Genomic DNA, 15,857 nt, shown 5'->3' on the forward strand with positions numbered 1-15,857 from the left:
ACAGAGTTTAAAATGTCTTTCATCTCTCCTCATGTTACTCTAAGAAATATTTTCAGGACAAATTTAGAACGATATTAAATACGATAATAGTCAACGCTAAACACCAAAGCCTACCATAATCAATAATTTATAGTCGATAACTCAAATCAACATTTTAACACCTCTTCATTATTAATGAAGATTAAACATTAGTAGTATTTTGAAAATTTTCTCAATTTGAAATACGATCCAATAAAATGCATCAAATTACTTAACTCTGTCACCAAGGGCTAATAGGATATAAACCAAAATTTTAGGCCTTAAACTAGAAAATTCATAAAGACATGCATTTCTCTCTGTTCATCTCTCCTCTCTCTCTCTCTTTTTGGCGCATATAAAATTGCGCGTTTACACAGTAGTTTTAGTACTCGCAGTCTGCAGATTGCTTCACTCCATTTATTCCAATCTTCAATTCCATTCCTAATTCCTGCCAACTTTGGCGTCCCGATCCCGTAGCCTTTCCTTCTCCGCCATTTTCTCTTCCCAAAATTGTTCCTTGGCGAGGTTCTTGCCGTATGTAGCCCATCGCCTGAGGCATTCAAAGGAGAGGCGAAGGGGTAGCAAACGGGATGAGAGTTGGTGGCGGAGCAGCTGGGATTTTTGGCTTCTGGTTGATTAAGAAATCATTCTTTACTAAAAGGTGAGTTTTTGTTTTTCCTCGCTGCTTTTGCTGCTGATCGAATCATGGCCGGGTGAGCAAAACGCGATCTTGCGGTTGTTTTCGGCGAAAAGTTCGTGTTTTTAGGGTTTACGATTTTTTACTTCGTGGGTTTCTTCTCCGATCGCCTTGAGCATTTAGATCTTTGCTTCTGCTCCAGTTCATCGTGCAATTGAATGGAACTATTCAGGGGTTTCTTTTACCTTTCGGTTTCTCTATTTTTCTTTGTCTTCCACGACTCAATGTGTACCGACTTGCTGAAGAACACGGTGTTCATGGTTTGAGTAGTGGATCTCAAAACTTGCTTTTGTTAAATCCGTAACACTACCATCATTTCTTTTTTGTTCCAGAACTCGGGGCTTCTCTTATCTTCGAAGTTTGATTGCCACAACCTCCGAACATTAGGGTTGATCTCTGCCCATGCTCTCTTTGGGCATATGCAGCAAAACTAGTTCCTGATCAATCATTTATCGAAGAGGTATTTATAGTCATTCCTTACAAGTTTCTTATTCTCGGTGTTAACTTCACCCCCTTTCCCTTTTACTCAGATGGTTCTCCATGAGTGTTTTAACACAATTATAAGAATAATCTGTGGGAGTTAGTCGGCTTCTCGTATTTTATATTAACACAAGCAGAGCAGAGCCATTTGTGATTGAGGTTCCTTCAATCCTTTGGATACACTATATTCATGGCGACATTGTCGTGTGCTGAATCCCGGCGCTTGTATTCGTGGTGGTGGGATAGTCATATCAGTCCCAAACTCTCTAAATGGCTTCAGGATAACCTTACTGGTATGTACATTGTTCTCGTCTTTGTTCCTTTGCAGAGAGATCAATTGATTCACTTTATACTCTAAGCGAACTACGGATGTGGTAACTTTGACCTCTGCACTTCAAGTACAGCCTCCATTATACCATTCAAATTTAGCTTGCTATGTGTTCATGGTGAATAAACAATCCGATTCCCAGCTAAAAAAAGTAGATAGACCATTTAATTAAAGGTCAGATTATCTTTTTGCCATAGGGTTTTAGAGCAGATGTATATGTTAAGTACAATCATCTTGGTTCATGAAGTCTCTTGTATGTGCTGTTGCTACAGCTCAGTAATGTGAACTATCGGTTAGAGGTATACCTTTTAGAGTTTTTAACCTTTAATCGATGTTGATGCATGTAAAGCTGATATAGGCTATTGAGTCTCTAATGCCCCCAATCCACTGCGTTCCTTACACTTCTTCAGTAGTTTGATTATTTGGTGAACTTATAACGTTAGACAATACTTTCGATTGGTTAGCTTGCTGAACTATAGCTTGTTTTAGTTGTGTCCAGAGAAATTATTTAATGTAGTACCCTTATACTGAAAGGAACTACGATGATTAAATGAAAAAAACTACCATGTTGCTTGTCAATAAATATTCCATTGAAGGTAATTGAAAAAAAAAAAAATGCCTTCTTTATGTCAGGGAGCATTCACGTTCGATGTACAGAAAACACTATTAAAAAGGGAGACACTTCCTTTTGCTGGTTATGGAAGTATCGAAGGCAATCCTGGCTGTTTTGTTACTTGTTCTCATTTTGTTTAATAGTTTGCATGTTTTATTCCCACTTGTCTTGTCGATAAAATCGAATGGACGGCAATGATTTTGTTTTGGAATAATATCCCTTTTAGCTTTATTTGAATCGTAAATTTCTCTCTAAATGGTGGAATTTATTGATTCACACACAGATATGGATAACAAGATCAAAGCAATGATCAGGCTTATAGAGGAAGATGCTGATTCCTTTGCCCAAAGAGCTGAAATGTACTATAAGAAACGTCCCGAGCTTATAAATCTAGTGGAGGAATTTTATCGAGCATACCGTGCTCTAGCAGAACGATATGATCATGCGACTGGGGCACTTTGTCGGGCTCATCAAACTATAGTAAAAGCATTTCCCAACCAGATCCCACATGAAATTTCTGATGAGTCTCTACATGAATCTCCTGCTCCAGGTTCGAGAATGAATAACCATCAAATGCCTCCGGGAATCTCTGACCCTGACGATGCTGTTTTACTCCGTGATCTTTTAGGCTTGTCATTGCACGGCGAAACAGTGACATTGGATGAGGCGTATTCTGACAAAAGTAAGGTGGAGTCATTTGAAAACATTTTGAAGCAAATAAATGAAATGTTTCCAAGCAAAGAGGATGAAGCTGGTGCTGCTTTTGGCAATGAGACCGAAGAGAATTTTTTAGACTATAAATTACTTTGGAAAGAAAACTCCAGGTTGTCGAAGGAAAACCAGGAACTGAAGCAACAAATCGCTTCAGAGTCAGCACGCGCTGATGAAGCTGAAAATGACATTCGATGCCTTAAGGAGGTCTGCTCCAATGAAAAATCTGAAAAACAAGATGTTCTGCTTCAGTATCAAGTATCGATCGCAAGATTATCTTACCTGGAGCATGAAATCTCCCACATCAAAGCAGAACTTAAGCAGCTTAATGATGAGATGACGATAGAGGCTTCTAGTTTAAACAGTGCCGAAGAGCAAAGTCTTGTTTTGGAGAAGACAAACCAATCTTTGCAGTTGGAATTTGACATTCTAAAGCAGAAAATTCGAAAGCAAAAGGAGAATCTTGATAGGAAGGAGCAGGAACTGGAGATTCTCAACATGTCCGTACAAAATGAACAACAAAGAAATTTGACAGCTGAAATGACTTGCCGATCGATGAAGCAGCAGCATGCTAAGGAGATAAAGCACTTGGAGTTGGAGATTAAAAGTGGAGTTGAAAAGCTGAAGGTTGCCAAAGAAGAACTTGAGAAGCTGAGGGAGGAAAACGGTAGGCTGAGGCAGCACAAGCTATCGTCTGCTTTAAAAATAGCAACTCTTCAGGATGAGATAATTTCACTAATGGATTTAAGAAGGGAACTTGAAGATGAAAATGATCATATAGAGGAAAATGAAGATCTTCGGTTGGAGTTGCATTGTCTAACAAACAACAAATATGATTCGGAAGGGAAGTATCATATGCTACTTGAGGAAATTCAAGCAGTCAATTTAAAGGTACAATCCCTTCAGGTATTGATAAAAGATTCAAGACTTAATAATATCGAGTTGGCAGATACACTGAAGATGAATCAAACTGCACAGTATCCAAATCTAGAAAATTTAAACCATATGCAGTGGCAGTCAGAAAAAAATGCAGCACTTGAAGCTTCATGTTCAAATGCCAATGATGAACTACATAGTCTAAGAATGAAAATGGAAGAATTAGAGGAATCTGCTCATCATCTTCACTGGAGGATTTCCACCAATCTGTCTGGAAAGTCTGCACTTATTTCCCACATGGAGGCTTCTGCTCAGAACATGGAGAAGATTTCTGTATCTGACATGGAAAAATTGTGCAAATGTCTTGACAGCGAGAACACTTGTCTTATTTCTGAAAAGAGGGATTTGTTAAAAAAGGTATGCGTTCGGTGTTTATTAGGCTCTCATTTGTCTTTGCAGTTGATATATGTGTTTAAGTATACCTTTTCTATTCTACCTAACTAATCGGCAACCACAAAGATTTATCATTATGCTGTTATAGATATTTCTGTTCTGAGTAATTCTTGTTTTACATCAGGTAGCAAGAATCAAGAAGAATACAGAGAGCTTGGAGGGCAGATGTCATGAGGGAGAAGACAAAAATTTGACTCTGGAGAAGGGTAGAGACTCGATGCTTCATCATGTTGCTAAGCTACATGAGATATTACAATTCGAGAAGGAAAAACAAAATACCCTTAGTCAGTCCTGCAATGGTCAGCTGAATGCACTCACTGATCAGATACATCTGCTCGAGGAAGAATGTTGCAAAAGGGAAGATGTTTTTGATGTGGAGCAGCTAAAGATAATGAATGCTCAGATAGAGTTATTCATCTTGCAGAGATGTTTATGCGAGATGAAAGACGAGAACTTGTTTCTTTCAGTTAAGTCTCACAATGATGAAGAGGCATTGAGACACATGGAGAGACGTATTCTGGAGCTTGAGAGGGAATGCCTGAACCAAGAGCAAAAGATGCAATATTTAGTTGAGAATAACGAGAAACTCAGGGAGTGGATTCAACTATTAATGCAATCACTTAAGATTGATCTGCAATATATCTCTATAGAAGATATCGAAAATGGCATTATTTTACAGGTCGCTTTACGTGAAGTTCAACAGCTGCTAAATGCGATTTCAGATGCCAAGGATGAAAAACAGCGTCTACTTCTTGAGAATTCAGTAGTTCTTGCCCTTTTAGAACACTTTCAGAAGTATGCCGCTGAGCTGAGAGCAGAAAAGTCCGCTCTTGTGGAAGAATCTAGAGTCAGATTACTGGAGTATACTATGCTGAGAAGCAAGAAGGATGAGTTACATGTGACGAATGAAGAACTGAAGAAGGAGATCCAGGTTAGCAACCAAAAGGTGGTTACACTGAAGGCTGAAGTAGATTTGCTGTTTAGACAGCTAATGTATTCACAAGAAGTTCATCGGGCATTACAAATTGAAGTATCCAAGTTGGTTGAGGAAAATAAATCAATCTCAAAGAAACTTTTGGATTTGAGTCAAGCAAAGGTCACACTTGAAGAGGAGGATAATGTAATGCTAGCAGAAGTTTTGACAATGGATTACCTTTCTACGGTATTTAAGAGCCTCAAGTCAGAGAGAGAATATGAAATAACCCTATTAAGCAACGAAAGAGCACTTCTTTATGAGTTGGCCATCAAGCTCGAACAGAAGATCATTCTACTAGAAGAGGAAAACACAAATCTCAAGGTACCATTAAGCAACATGAACGGTTGTCGAAGTTCACAAACTTTGGTTGTGGGTAGTCGCTTACCACAGGTCAACCATAGGCATCTTGAGTTGGATCATTATGAAGCTGAACATATAGACATGGAAAAGGAAAGCACCATATTGTCAGATGATTGTGGCTTCTTGCTGCAGGAGAATTTGTTTGAAATGATCAATGCAACAGTATGTAAAGCAAAAGTTCTTGAATTGATCGAAACATATGAGAACCTTCAGAGTAATGCCATTCTGCAAGAGGAGATCACACTAAGTCAACCAGTTGATGAGTTGGAGAAAAAGATCGGAGAGCTTGATGAGGAAAACAATGAACTGAGGGCTGACTTGAGTGCACATGAACTTTTCTTGGGCTTGTTGTGGGATGACATTATTGTTTTGGAAGAACTTACTCTTTCCCTCACGAAACGGCATTCGACATCCACCAGTCAAAAAGAAGAGGTACTGTTTCCCCGTTTATCGGTTGCTATTAAACAAAGTTAAGTACAACCCAATGAAGTCGAAAAATAAATTTGTAGTCAATAAAGGATCTTATTTTACTTATACTATGGTCAGGTTAATCAGCTTGAGTTTTATCCTTGCACTGCTAGCAATCAAGAAGCGAGTCCAGATTGCAATGCCTCAACACCTATGCAACTGTATGAATTGCAGGAGAAAGTCAAAGTTCTTCAGGAGGTGTTGATAAACACCGGAAGTATGATTGAACTGGAACGGTTTGATTCACATGCCAGTTTGGAGGCTGCGTGGAAAGAAATCGAAAGGTTAAAATCAAAGGGGAAGCGGAATTCTGATAAAAGTGCAAGTAAATCGAGGCGCAAAAGAAACACCAAAGATGTACAGCTTGATATTGTTTTCAATCCTCCACGGCGTGGGGATAAAATTCTTTCTCACGGACGAAAGGATAGAGAAAGCAGTGAAACTGACCAGAAGTTCGAGGTCTGGGGGACAGGATATGGCAGCAAGAAAGATACGGGTGGATCGTTGCTAACGGAGAACAATAGAGCATATTATCAGAGTGAGGAAGTGGAAGAGAAGTACACATCGAGTAGACTAGTTGCTGAGAATGGTAGGGGAATTGATAAACAAGATCTGTCATATGAGGTTGCACCACTCCAGGAATGGAACGAGAGAGTCATAAAGAGGCTTTGTTCTGATGCCCGACGGTTGTCGGTCCTACAAGCAAGTTTGCAAGAACTACACAAGAGTGCAGAAACATCTATGAAGATTAGACATTTGCCTCGGCTGGAAATCAACTCCATCAAGGATCAACTGAAAGTGACTGATGAATCTTTAGCACAGCTTATTGATGTCAACAGTGAGCTGAAAAGCAATGTGGAAAACCTTTCTCCTTCCTCATCGTACCGGATTGATGAATCTGATATCGAGAGCAAAAGGAGGAAGCAAATTTTTGACTGGGCTAGAAAGGCATCTGAGAAAATTGGAAGGCTGGAATTTGAGATACCAAAAATCAAATATAGTTTGCTGAAATTTGACGAAGAACATATGAACAAGAGAGCCAGAATTAAGAGAAGACCCGGGATTCAACTCAGAGAATTCATCTATGGGAGAAGAAACACCAGAAGGCACAAAGAAGCTTCATCCTGAGATTGTATCAAGGCAACATCAACTAGTGACTACCTTCCTCTCTCATTAGCAATCATATCGCTTCTGATGGATCGATAGTTAGTTTGTCGTAGCATCGAACTCGCAAATGAGAAAGGTATTTTCTGACTAAGAAACTGAGTGGTACCTGAACATTGTTCATCTAGTTACTCCAATGCAAGGAGAATAAAGGACATTCTCTTGTATTTGTTGTATATTTATGTCATCTTAGTCTGTCTTCCCAAAAATTTTAGACAGTTTGTGTTTAGAAATATAAAGAGTCTGAAAACTATAAGATGGATGTTGCCTTTACCTAAAGGCTATAGGTATGGAGGCACCCTAAAGCATTAACTTTCTCTCATTCTGCTCATGAGAGGAAGCATTTATGATATGCCTTCTTCCTTGCTAGGATGTATCACATATCTTACTTGCTTATTTGTGAGGTAGAAAACAACTCAATTTTTATTTTTACCTTCAACTTTCAATAATACTTGAAAATCAAAATTGTATATTCATTAAAGGAAGACAATAAAAGAAGGGGAATGAAATATTTACAAAATAACTAATTCGAGAGAGAGAGGAAGATAATAGATATTATCTAAATAAGATGTATTAAAGATGAATGCAATAGGGTACTAGTAAATGATGAGAAAAATAAAAAAGTGATAAAAAAGATATTTTCATCAATTTGTTAATGAATGTTTATGTGATTAACTTAATTTAGACAATATAAGTAGGTCAAATGAATATAAAAATTTAAATTTTTATCGTAGAATTTACACTTCAAAAGTAGAACAAGTTTTAAATGAGATGCAAAATAAAAAGTAGTTGAAATCAATAAAGGCATAGAAGTGCATAGGAAATAAGGTATTGAATAACTTACAAAATTATTCAATTTGATATTGAAAATTAAAAAAATATTTGATTAATAGAGGGTAAGTACTCTAGTTTCCTTATATAAAAATAAAGAGACGTATAAAATTATACAAATATAAGAATATTAAACTAATGAGTATACCATGAAACTTTGTGAAAGAGTAATAGAAAAAGGACTGAAGAAGATCACGACAATCCTAAATTAATTTGAATTTATGTTTGAAAGGTCAACAATAAAATATATGCATTTTCTTAGACAATTAATTGAAAAGTATCAAGGACAGAAGTAAAACTTATATATTGTATTCGTCGATCTAAAAAAGCTTATGATAGAGTTCCAATGAAAATTAAATGGAGATTTCTAAAAAAGGGAGATGTTAGTATAACTTATAGAACTAATTAAGAATATATACGAGGATATAATAATATGAGTGAAGACTTCAGGTGAATTAATCAAAACGTTTCTCATAAAAATAGGGTTACATCAAGGATTAACTCTGTCCATATTTTTTTATACTAATCATGGATGAACTCATCGGACACATCTAAGATACGGTATTGCGGTGCATATTGTTTGCAAATGATATTATTTTGATAAATGAGATACGTGAAGAAATAAATGTTAAATTCGAATCTTAGTGGAAAATGTTAGAAGTGAAAGATTTTATATTTAATATAGTAAAGATAGAATATATAAAATTTAAGTTTAATAATATTAGATATAATAAGACAACTATTAAGATAGAATATGACAAATATCTGTAACTAAGAGATATTTAAGATCATTTTTGTAAAAGAATAGAGGGATTGAGAGGGATATTTTACATAAAATATAAGTAGGATGATTGAAATGAAGAAGTGTGTTAGGTGTTTTTCGTGATCGTAAAATATGCTTACGACTTTAAAGGAAAATTTTACAACATGATGGTTAAACCTGCTATGTTATATGAAATTAAATGTTTATATGACTCGAGTACATGAGTAGAAGATGAGAATTAGAGATGAGGATGTTAAGGTAGATATGCGGATATACAAAAATGAGTAAAATAATATATAAAAATATTAAAAAGAAAGTTAAAATTGTATATATTATGAAAAAATTTTAAAAACACATTTAAGATGATATTGATATATTTTTAGACGATCAATAAATGATTTAATTAAGTAATATAAAATTATGATAAATATGTATATCAAATAAATTTTTTAAATTAATAATAATAAAATATAATATAATTTATTTAAATATAAATGAAGATATTATATAGAATAAATATAATGATATAAAATATTGAAAAGAAACCATCCCCACGCTAACGCTATATTTAAAATTATGTTAATTTTGATTATATCTTTATTAATTATGTTTAATGAGCATTTTTGTATGGGAACCGTCACCAACTCCGTTTCCTACCCAGAACAGAACAGCTGCTAGATCTCGGATCCTTCAACACTTCCTGTACCCATAACAAGGACCCCTATTGTTCACTTCATCTTTCATACGCTACAGCAACGGTCCTGCAGAGGGACCCACAAGGTTGACGATTTGGGTGAAAAGGCAAAAAAAAAAAAAGTCTTCCTCCTCCAGTTCGAGGCGAACACCACGACAGGCACGTAATATCACAACCAACCAAAAGCGGCCACGTCTCAATACGAATCGCCCTCAGCGTCGATGAGGTTCGTGGCGGCGGCATAGGCCGTTACTTTCCGTGTGTCGTGTTCTCCCGTCCGCATGCGAGATGGCGATCTCTGTAACACGAATTGACCGCGAACAAGATACAACATCTGTAGTTGCGGGGACCAACAAAGTGACGTGTGTGATTGGTTGGAATGAGGTGAGTGTGTCTCGGACTGACAACGCGATCCTGAACTATCGTCTCCTTTCCCACTACTTGTTCCGCTCTCCGCTCTGCTGTCGAGGTGCGTTGCGTTGTGTTGAAAAGCAAAAGAGGCATCAGAGGAGAGAGAGAGAGAGAGACAGAGAGAGAGAGAGAGAGGCTTTGAAATCCGCAATCATCTCCTCCTTTGCCGCTCTCTCATCAGTCCTCATCATTGCTGCTGCTGCTGCAAGTCTACAGCAATGTGACTCCAGCTTCATATGGGAAGGGGAAGGAGGAGGTGTGCGGCGATGGAGGTATGCGGCGATCACTTTGCTGGTGACTTCCAATGCGACTTTTTTGGCTGAGATCTAGCTCGATCCGTGCGCCGACGGCTGAGTTCTACCGTCTCGAGGCTTGTTCTAGGTCGCCGTGGAGCGAGATCTCCACGCTTGGTTTTGGTGTGGCCATTTCCTAATTATTGGTAAAACCCCTTGTTAAAGTCACGTTTTTTCTGCTCCTTTTTGCTGCGCATTTGGGTCCCTGGGTATTCTGGTTGTTGGGAGGGAAAAGGCCGAAGAAATAGGAAATGCATTTGTTGATTTTTGCTTGTTGTTAAAAAAAAAATTAATCTTTTTGCTGTGTTAGCCTTCCTAATCTTGATTAAACTATCTTTTCTTCCTGGAATAGGGAAGTGGGTGATGAATGGAAAAGCCTGGTTTTTGATGTGTTGTTGGTCGTGCAGAATCATATCTGGATTGGAGATAGCTTGGGACAGTGAGGGAGGATTCCAGAATGGAGAATTATGAGGTTTTGGAACAGATAGGGAAAGGTGCATTTGGGTCTGCTTTGCTGGTGAGGCATAAGGTTGAGAACAAGCGGTGAGGAACACATCCTTCTGCCCCATTTTCTTGTGATGTATCCTGTCTTTTCTTCTCAGGTTCTCATTTCTGCAGTCTTACTCTTAAAACATTGATTTGTTGCAGGTATGTTCTGAAAAAGATCCGTTTAGCTCGACAGACCAACAGGACCCGGCGGTCTGCCCATCTGGAGGTGAACCTCTTTATCAATCACTTATAGTATTTTCTTAGCTCATATATTTGTTTTTATCTTGGCTTTCTTTTCCTGGTCAGAAATCCGAGGAACTTCTTTTTTTTTCCCCCACGCTATGAATTCATTTCATTTGGTTACATTCAGCACATTCGAGCAAAACTACTTTCCTCCCTAAACTTGGCTTTGATTGCCTTGATGCTACTCACGTGTCTTCCATCTACCTGACTAATTGGAATTTTTCTTTATAAATGACTTCTCTGAACATGTTTTTATAGACAAAATCATTTTTAGGGAGATGATCACAATGATTGAATTGTTAGTTATGCTTTGCAACGTAAGTTTCTTCTACCAACCTGATGCTAAATCTTCTCTCTTTTTCACCATTTCTGTTTTTGTCCTTTTCCTTTTGCAGTTGGAGCTTATTATTATTATTTTTTTGGGTCCTTCTCTTTTGCAGATGGAACTTATTTCTAAAGTGAAGAACCCATTTATTGTGGAGTACAAAGATTCGTGGGTTGAAAAGGTTGGTGAATCCTCCAACTTCAGTTGAAGATCAATTAACAGTAGATTTGCTATTGTGTTTTCTCCTTTTATATGTTAAAAACTATCGAATGACATTACAAATGCTAAATCCGCTCTTTAGTTGAATTTGATCTGTCAATCTCTGAAACTAAATGACATTTTTTAGCTAACATAAGTTTCTTGACATGCTTTATATTCTACTTGTCTCTTTTTGCTGGCTTATTATATTACACTAATTGCAGTAATATGCTTTAAATAATCTATTTAATGCCCCAACACCCCATTTGTAAAATCAGGTTGGGTCATAGTGCACTTAGCATTTCTGACTGAACTCTCCATTTCTTTTAAACAACATGTATGACCGACCAATTGAAAATTTGCAGTGGCTAGGAGGTTGATGGAGACTCAGTAGTCAATAGATAGTCCTATACTCAGTATTTTCTGTTTTTTCCCCTTTGATTGTTGTTGTTGCTGATACTGATCATCAGTACACTCTATTTATAGGTGATTATACATTAATATTTTGATGTTCTCATCAGAATTCTTCTGATTAGTGAATATTTGAGGCTTGTGAATGCCAACATATTTCCTTTACTGACTTTTCAACTCAGTATAGATGTGATCTATCATAGTGTTTGGCCATTGGAGGATCTTCATATTTACCTTGATCCTGACATCATTTACTTGCTTTCATTGTTGTAATGGATCTTTATTTCCTTCCTCCTAATTTCTTTCTTTCTTTGTTCAGGGATGCTATGTATGCATTGTGATAGGTTACTGTGAAGGAGGTGACATGTAAGTTCTGCATTGAAATTGTAGTAGTTATTCATTAATGGCGAAATGTAGGTAAATTCATTGATGTGCTTTTTTCCTGTGGTTTCACAGGGCTGAAGCCATAAAGAAGGCGAATGGACTTCTTTTCTCTGAGGAGGTTGATTACTTGATATCATCGTAGATACTAGTTTTCCTGAATCATTACTTTCTGCATTTGGCAATATATATGTGGATCATCAATCTCTTTCAATTTTTATAACCAGAAACTTTGCAAGTGGTTGGTACAACTCCTTATGGCTCTTGAATACTTGCACAAGAATCATATTCTTCATCGTGATGTTAAGGTGCGAGAAATTGTCATTGTATTAGGTTATTGATCCCTGTTTATACGGTGATATAGTAGGTGCAAACATTTTATGTTAAATGTTTTCACATTTCTCTGCTAATGTGGATCAAGTCTTTATAATAGATCCAAAGTAAATATTTGCTAATTATGTTGCATTGTTTCTCTTCAGTGTTCAAATATATTTCTGACAAAAGATCAAAATATACGACTCGGTAAGTTCTTATTCTCAAGGTTGATTACAGTTTTCACTAATCTGTTAGTTCAAGTTCAAGAGATTTAGAGGACATGAAACACTGAAATTGAGTCATGTTGCAGGTGATTTTGGTCTCGCTAAAATTTTATCCTCAGATGATCTGGCATGTTCTGTGAGTATTAAAGATGATTAAAGAATATTTGTTAAAAGATCTATTTAGTTTCTCAACACCGACAGTAATAGATTTCTACTGCAGGTCGTTGGCACTCCTAGTTATATGTGCCCAGAACTTCTCGCTGATATACCATACGGTTCCAAGTCCGATATCTGGTCTCTAGGTAAATAATCCCTTTCACTTGTCCTGCAAATATTCCATTTTTTTCCTGATCTAATGACCTTTTACACAATTTTACTTCATCATTCAGGCTGCTGTATCTATGAGATGACTTCTCTCAAGCCTGCATTCAAAGCTTTTGTAAGTTTAAACAGATTCTACAGTCTATCTACAAATATTTTGCTCTAGTGTTTATTTTGACCATAAGCTATTGCATTTTCGGTTACCTCAGGGAAACAAGTTTAACTTAACGTACCATTCACTGTTGTTTTTGAAATGTGATTCTCTATTACCGAAATAGCTGCGATCCTTTAGAGCATTGCTAGAAACTCCTGTCAAAAACTTTATTTTCGCTATGGTTGAATAACACCAGTAGGTTTATCTTATACAAAATGTGGAAAGGGTGGAAATCTATTTCATTGACGGTAAGTGCATAAACATGAACATTTATAGAACCGAAAATTTTAACTGATAACTAGTTGATGGAATTTTTCAAAGAAAAAGTTGTAAATACATGTTTCTGTACAGTACTCACTATTATTGTTGATTTGAGCTCTTGAATGAGGAGCTGCATTGTGTAGTGCCTGCGTCTAGATTAAACTTTTCCTCATATATAAATGGCATTCATCGTTTATGTCTACTTGTAAAAGTTGATTATAATCTCCGTTATTGTTTTCTTAGAGTTTGCGGATTTTTATCATATACAGGATATGCAGGGTTTGATAAATAAAATCAACAAATCAATAGTGGCTCCTCTACCGAGTTCCTATACTGGTGCATTGTAAGCTTTCATTATTCTCCTCATCTTCGAAACATTTTGCTTTACTGGTAGATCCAAAAGGATTGCCATTTCACTATTTTATCGTTCATGCATGCAGTAGGGGACTAATTAGAAGCATGCTAAGAAAAAGCCCCGAACATCGACCAAGTGTATGTATATATAGGGAATTTTACTTCATGTATCAAAACCTAGTTAATTTTACTTCATGTATCAACAGGCTGCAGAGCTGCTCAAGCATCCACACCTTCAACCGTACGTGCTTCAAGTCAATCTAAAGTGTTGCCCTTCGCGGACGATGCTGCAACTCCACCATGCTAATTTCAATCACAACCGCAAAATCAGATTTAAAGATGACAAAACTGATCCTATTTACAAAGATGGAAAAAGGATATCTCTAGGAGATGAAATGATCTACAAACTTAGTGACACTGTGGAGCAGAAATCCATGACTTCCACTCGGACTATTAGAGATTTTTCCAATTATCAAAATCGGAGGATAAAGAATCTTTCTGTGGGCAGCAGTCAAATTGGTGAGATAGGCATTGAGAAAGCTATGAGTGGAAAACACACAAGAATGGTTAAAACCATAAAACACAGTCCTGTTAGAATTTCGAGAACTCCTAGGGCACCAGTGGAGACCTCAAAGACATTTCGCACAAGACCAAAGCATGAACCGGTATGGCCATAAACATCGCTGATCATACTATAAAATTTTAACTATGAACTTCTAAATAAACTTGTCCTACTGTTTTGATCGTAAATGGTTTGGGTTACTCCACTTGGAGTATTGAAGTACACATCAGATCAAAAGCCATCTTTTGTCTGACTAAGCAATGATAAACCACTGGCATAGATATTGTTGATCTTATATCATTTCCAAGTCTTTCCTGTTTGAGATTTAGGATCTTTGTAGTCATAATTGCCATTGCTCAGTTTTTGCGAAAAATTACTTAAATTATTTGCTACCCATTCTTTTTGTAGTTTTTTCTTTGCATGCTATACTCACAACTGGTAATTGTGCCTCCAATACAGATAACATCGCGAACTCCACCTGATAGAAGTGTTCATCGCATTGTTCGCAGAGTGTCTCTTCCTTTAGCTACATTTGAGAGCCATCACAAGTGCAATCCAGAGATTCTTCACCAACTGGAATCCCCTGATGTCTCAGTCAACTCCCCTCGAATAGATAGAATTGCAGAATTTCCATTAGCCTCCTATGAAGATCCTTTGTTGCCTATTCGCAGACTCTCTTCAGCTCATGGCTCTTCAGCCACCCCGCATTACGGTGATCGATCAATCACAAAGGACAAATGCACTGTCCAAATCTTCCGAACTGAAGGCGACCACGGGAGCCACTCTTCAGACCGAAATCCGATGGCCACAGACATGTCCAGCCGGGGATCATCAGAATCAAGGCAAAGGAGGTTCGACACCTCATCCTACCAGCAGCGAGCCGAAGCCTTGGAGGGTTTGCTGGAATTCAGTGCTCAGCTGTTGCAACAGGAGAGGTTTGACGAGCTGGGGGTCTTGTTAAAGCCATTCGGTCCTGGAAAAGTCTCCCCGCGAGAAACTGCAATATGGTTGACCAAAAGTTTCAAAGAAACTGTACAGTGATCTAATCATTAGGTCTCCTAATCTTTGCATAGCAAACCAGCAGAAGGGTGATCATAATACTCATTGACACCAGACCTCAAAAGTTCTTGCCACAGTATTGAATTTGCAGTTGCTGTTGAGAGTTACAAGTGAAATCTAAGTTAGCTACTCAATCTGCTTTGATGATACATTTATCATCAAAGTACAGGTACTAGAATTTAGGAAAGTTCTGAAACTGCTGCATTTAATTTCTGTCAGAAATATATATATATATATATATATTTGTAACTTTTAATTACATGTTAAATAAAAAAAAGCCCTTAACAGATCAGTATGATGTATATATAATTACTCTGAAAGTAGTTTGCTTCTCAGGGGTTTATTTAGTTATTATTATTTCTTATGATGTGTTTAGTGGGATAAAAATTTAGTTGTATGATTTCTTCAGAGTTCAATTTGAAAT

At 37.1% G+C, this 15,857-nt stretch overlaps 2 protein-coding genes across 3 annotated transcripts; both read left to right on the plus strand.

Annotated features, from left to right (window-relative positions):
* The first annotated feature begins 454 nt into the window (after nt 1-454).
* LOC141842389 (protein NETWORKED 1B-like) lies at nt 455-7,311 on the plus strand. The gene is made up of 6 exons (XM_074730599.1): nt 455-679; nt 1,048-1,175; nt 1,246-1,488; nt 2,420-4,140; nt 4,301-5,944; nt 6,059-7,311. The coding sequence occupies exons 3-6, from the start codon at nt 1,386-1,388 to the stop codon at nt 7,106-7,108; spliced, it is 4,518 nt and encodes a 1,505-aa protein (XP_074586700.1). The 5' UTR covers nt 455-679; nt 1,048-1,175; nt 1,246-1,385; the 3' UTR covers nt 7,109-7,311.
* Nucleotides 7,312-9,977: 2,666 nt separating this feature from the next.
* Nucleotides 9,978-15,650, plus strand: LOC141838250 (serine/threonine-protein kinase Nek2-like). Of its 2 annotated transcripts, XM_074725671.1 has the most exons (15): nt 9,978-10,282; nt 10,544-10,679; nt 10,785-10,851; nt 11,309-11,374; nt 12,122-12,168; nt 12,259-12,304; nt 12,411-12,491; nt 12,663-12,705; nt 12,809-12,858; nt 12,943-13,024; nt 13,112-13,161; nt 13,728-13,801; nt 13,899-13,950; nt 14,019-14,477; nt 14,834-15,650. In XM_074725671.1, exons 2-15 carry the CDS (start codon nt 10,594-10,596, stop codon nt 15,413-15,415), a joined length of 1,785 nt encoding a protein of 594 aa, XP_074581772.1. In that variant the 5' UTR covers nt 9,978-10,282; nt 10,544-10,593; the 3' UTR covers nt 15,416-15,650. The 2 variants fall into 2 exon arrangements, with proteins under 2 accessions (XP_074581772.1, XP_074581773.1); XM_074725672.1 differs by lacking the exons at nt 9,978-10,282; nt 10,544-10,679; nt 10,785-10,851 and adding an exon at nt 11,160-11,185.
* The last annotated feature ends 207 nt before the right edge of the window (nt 15,651-15,857 follow it).

This window comes from Curcuma longa, chromosome 11 (genome assembly GCF_044706935.1).
Source record: "Curcuma longa cultivar G26 ecotype Majalengka, Jawa Barat chromosome 11, ITB_CL_G26_1.1, whole genome shotgun sequence".
Taxonomy (NCBI): domain Eukaryota; kingdom Viridiplantae; phylum Streptophyta; class Magnoliopsida; order Zingiberales; family Zingiberaceae; genus Curcuma; species Curcuma longa.

Bases quoted from the DNA above. Each gene is read 5' to 3' on its own strand.
- LOC141842389 (XM_074730599.1), top strand. From the start codon at position 1,386: ATGGCGACATTGTCGTGTGCTGAATCCCGGCGCTTGTATTCGTGGTGG. The intron at 4,141-4,300 runs GTATGCGTTCGG...GTTTTACATCAG, and splicing joins AGAGGGATTTGTTAAAAAAG to GTAGCAAGAATCAAGAAGAA. The intron at 5,945-6,058 runs GTACTGTTTCCC...TACTATGGTCAG, and splicing joins CCACCAGTCAAAAAGAAGAG to GTTAATCAGCTTGAGTTTTA.
- LOC141838250 (XM_074725671.1), top strand. From the start codon at position 10,594: ATGGAGAATTATGAGGTTTTGGAACAGATAGGGAAAGGTGCATTTGGG. The intron at 12,706-12,808 runs GTAAGTTCTTAT...GTCATGTTGCAG, and splicing joins AGATCAAAATATACGACTCG to GTGATTTTGGTCTCGCTAAA. The intron at 13,802-13,898 runs GTAAGCTTTCAT...TCATGCATGCAG, and splicing joins AGTTCCTATACTGGTGCATT to TAGGGGACTAATTAGAAGCA.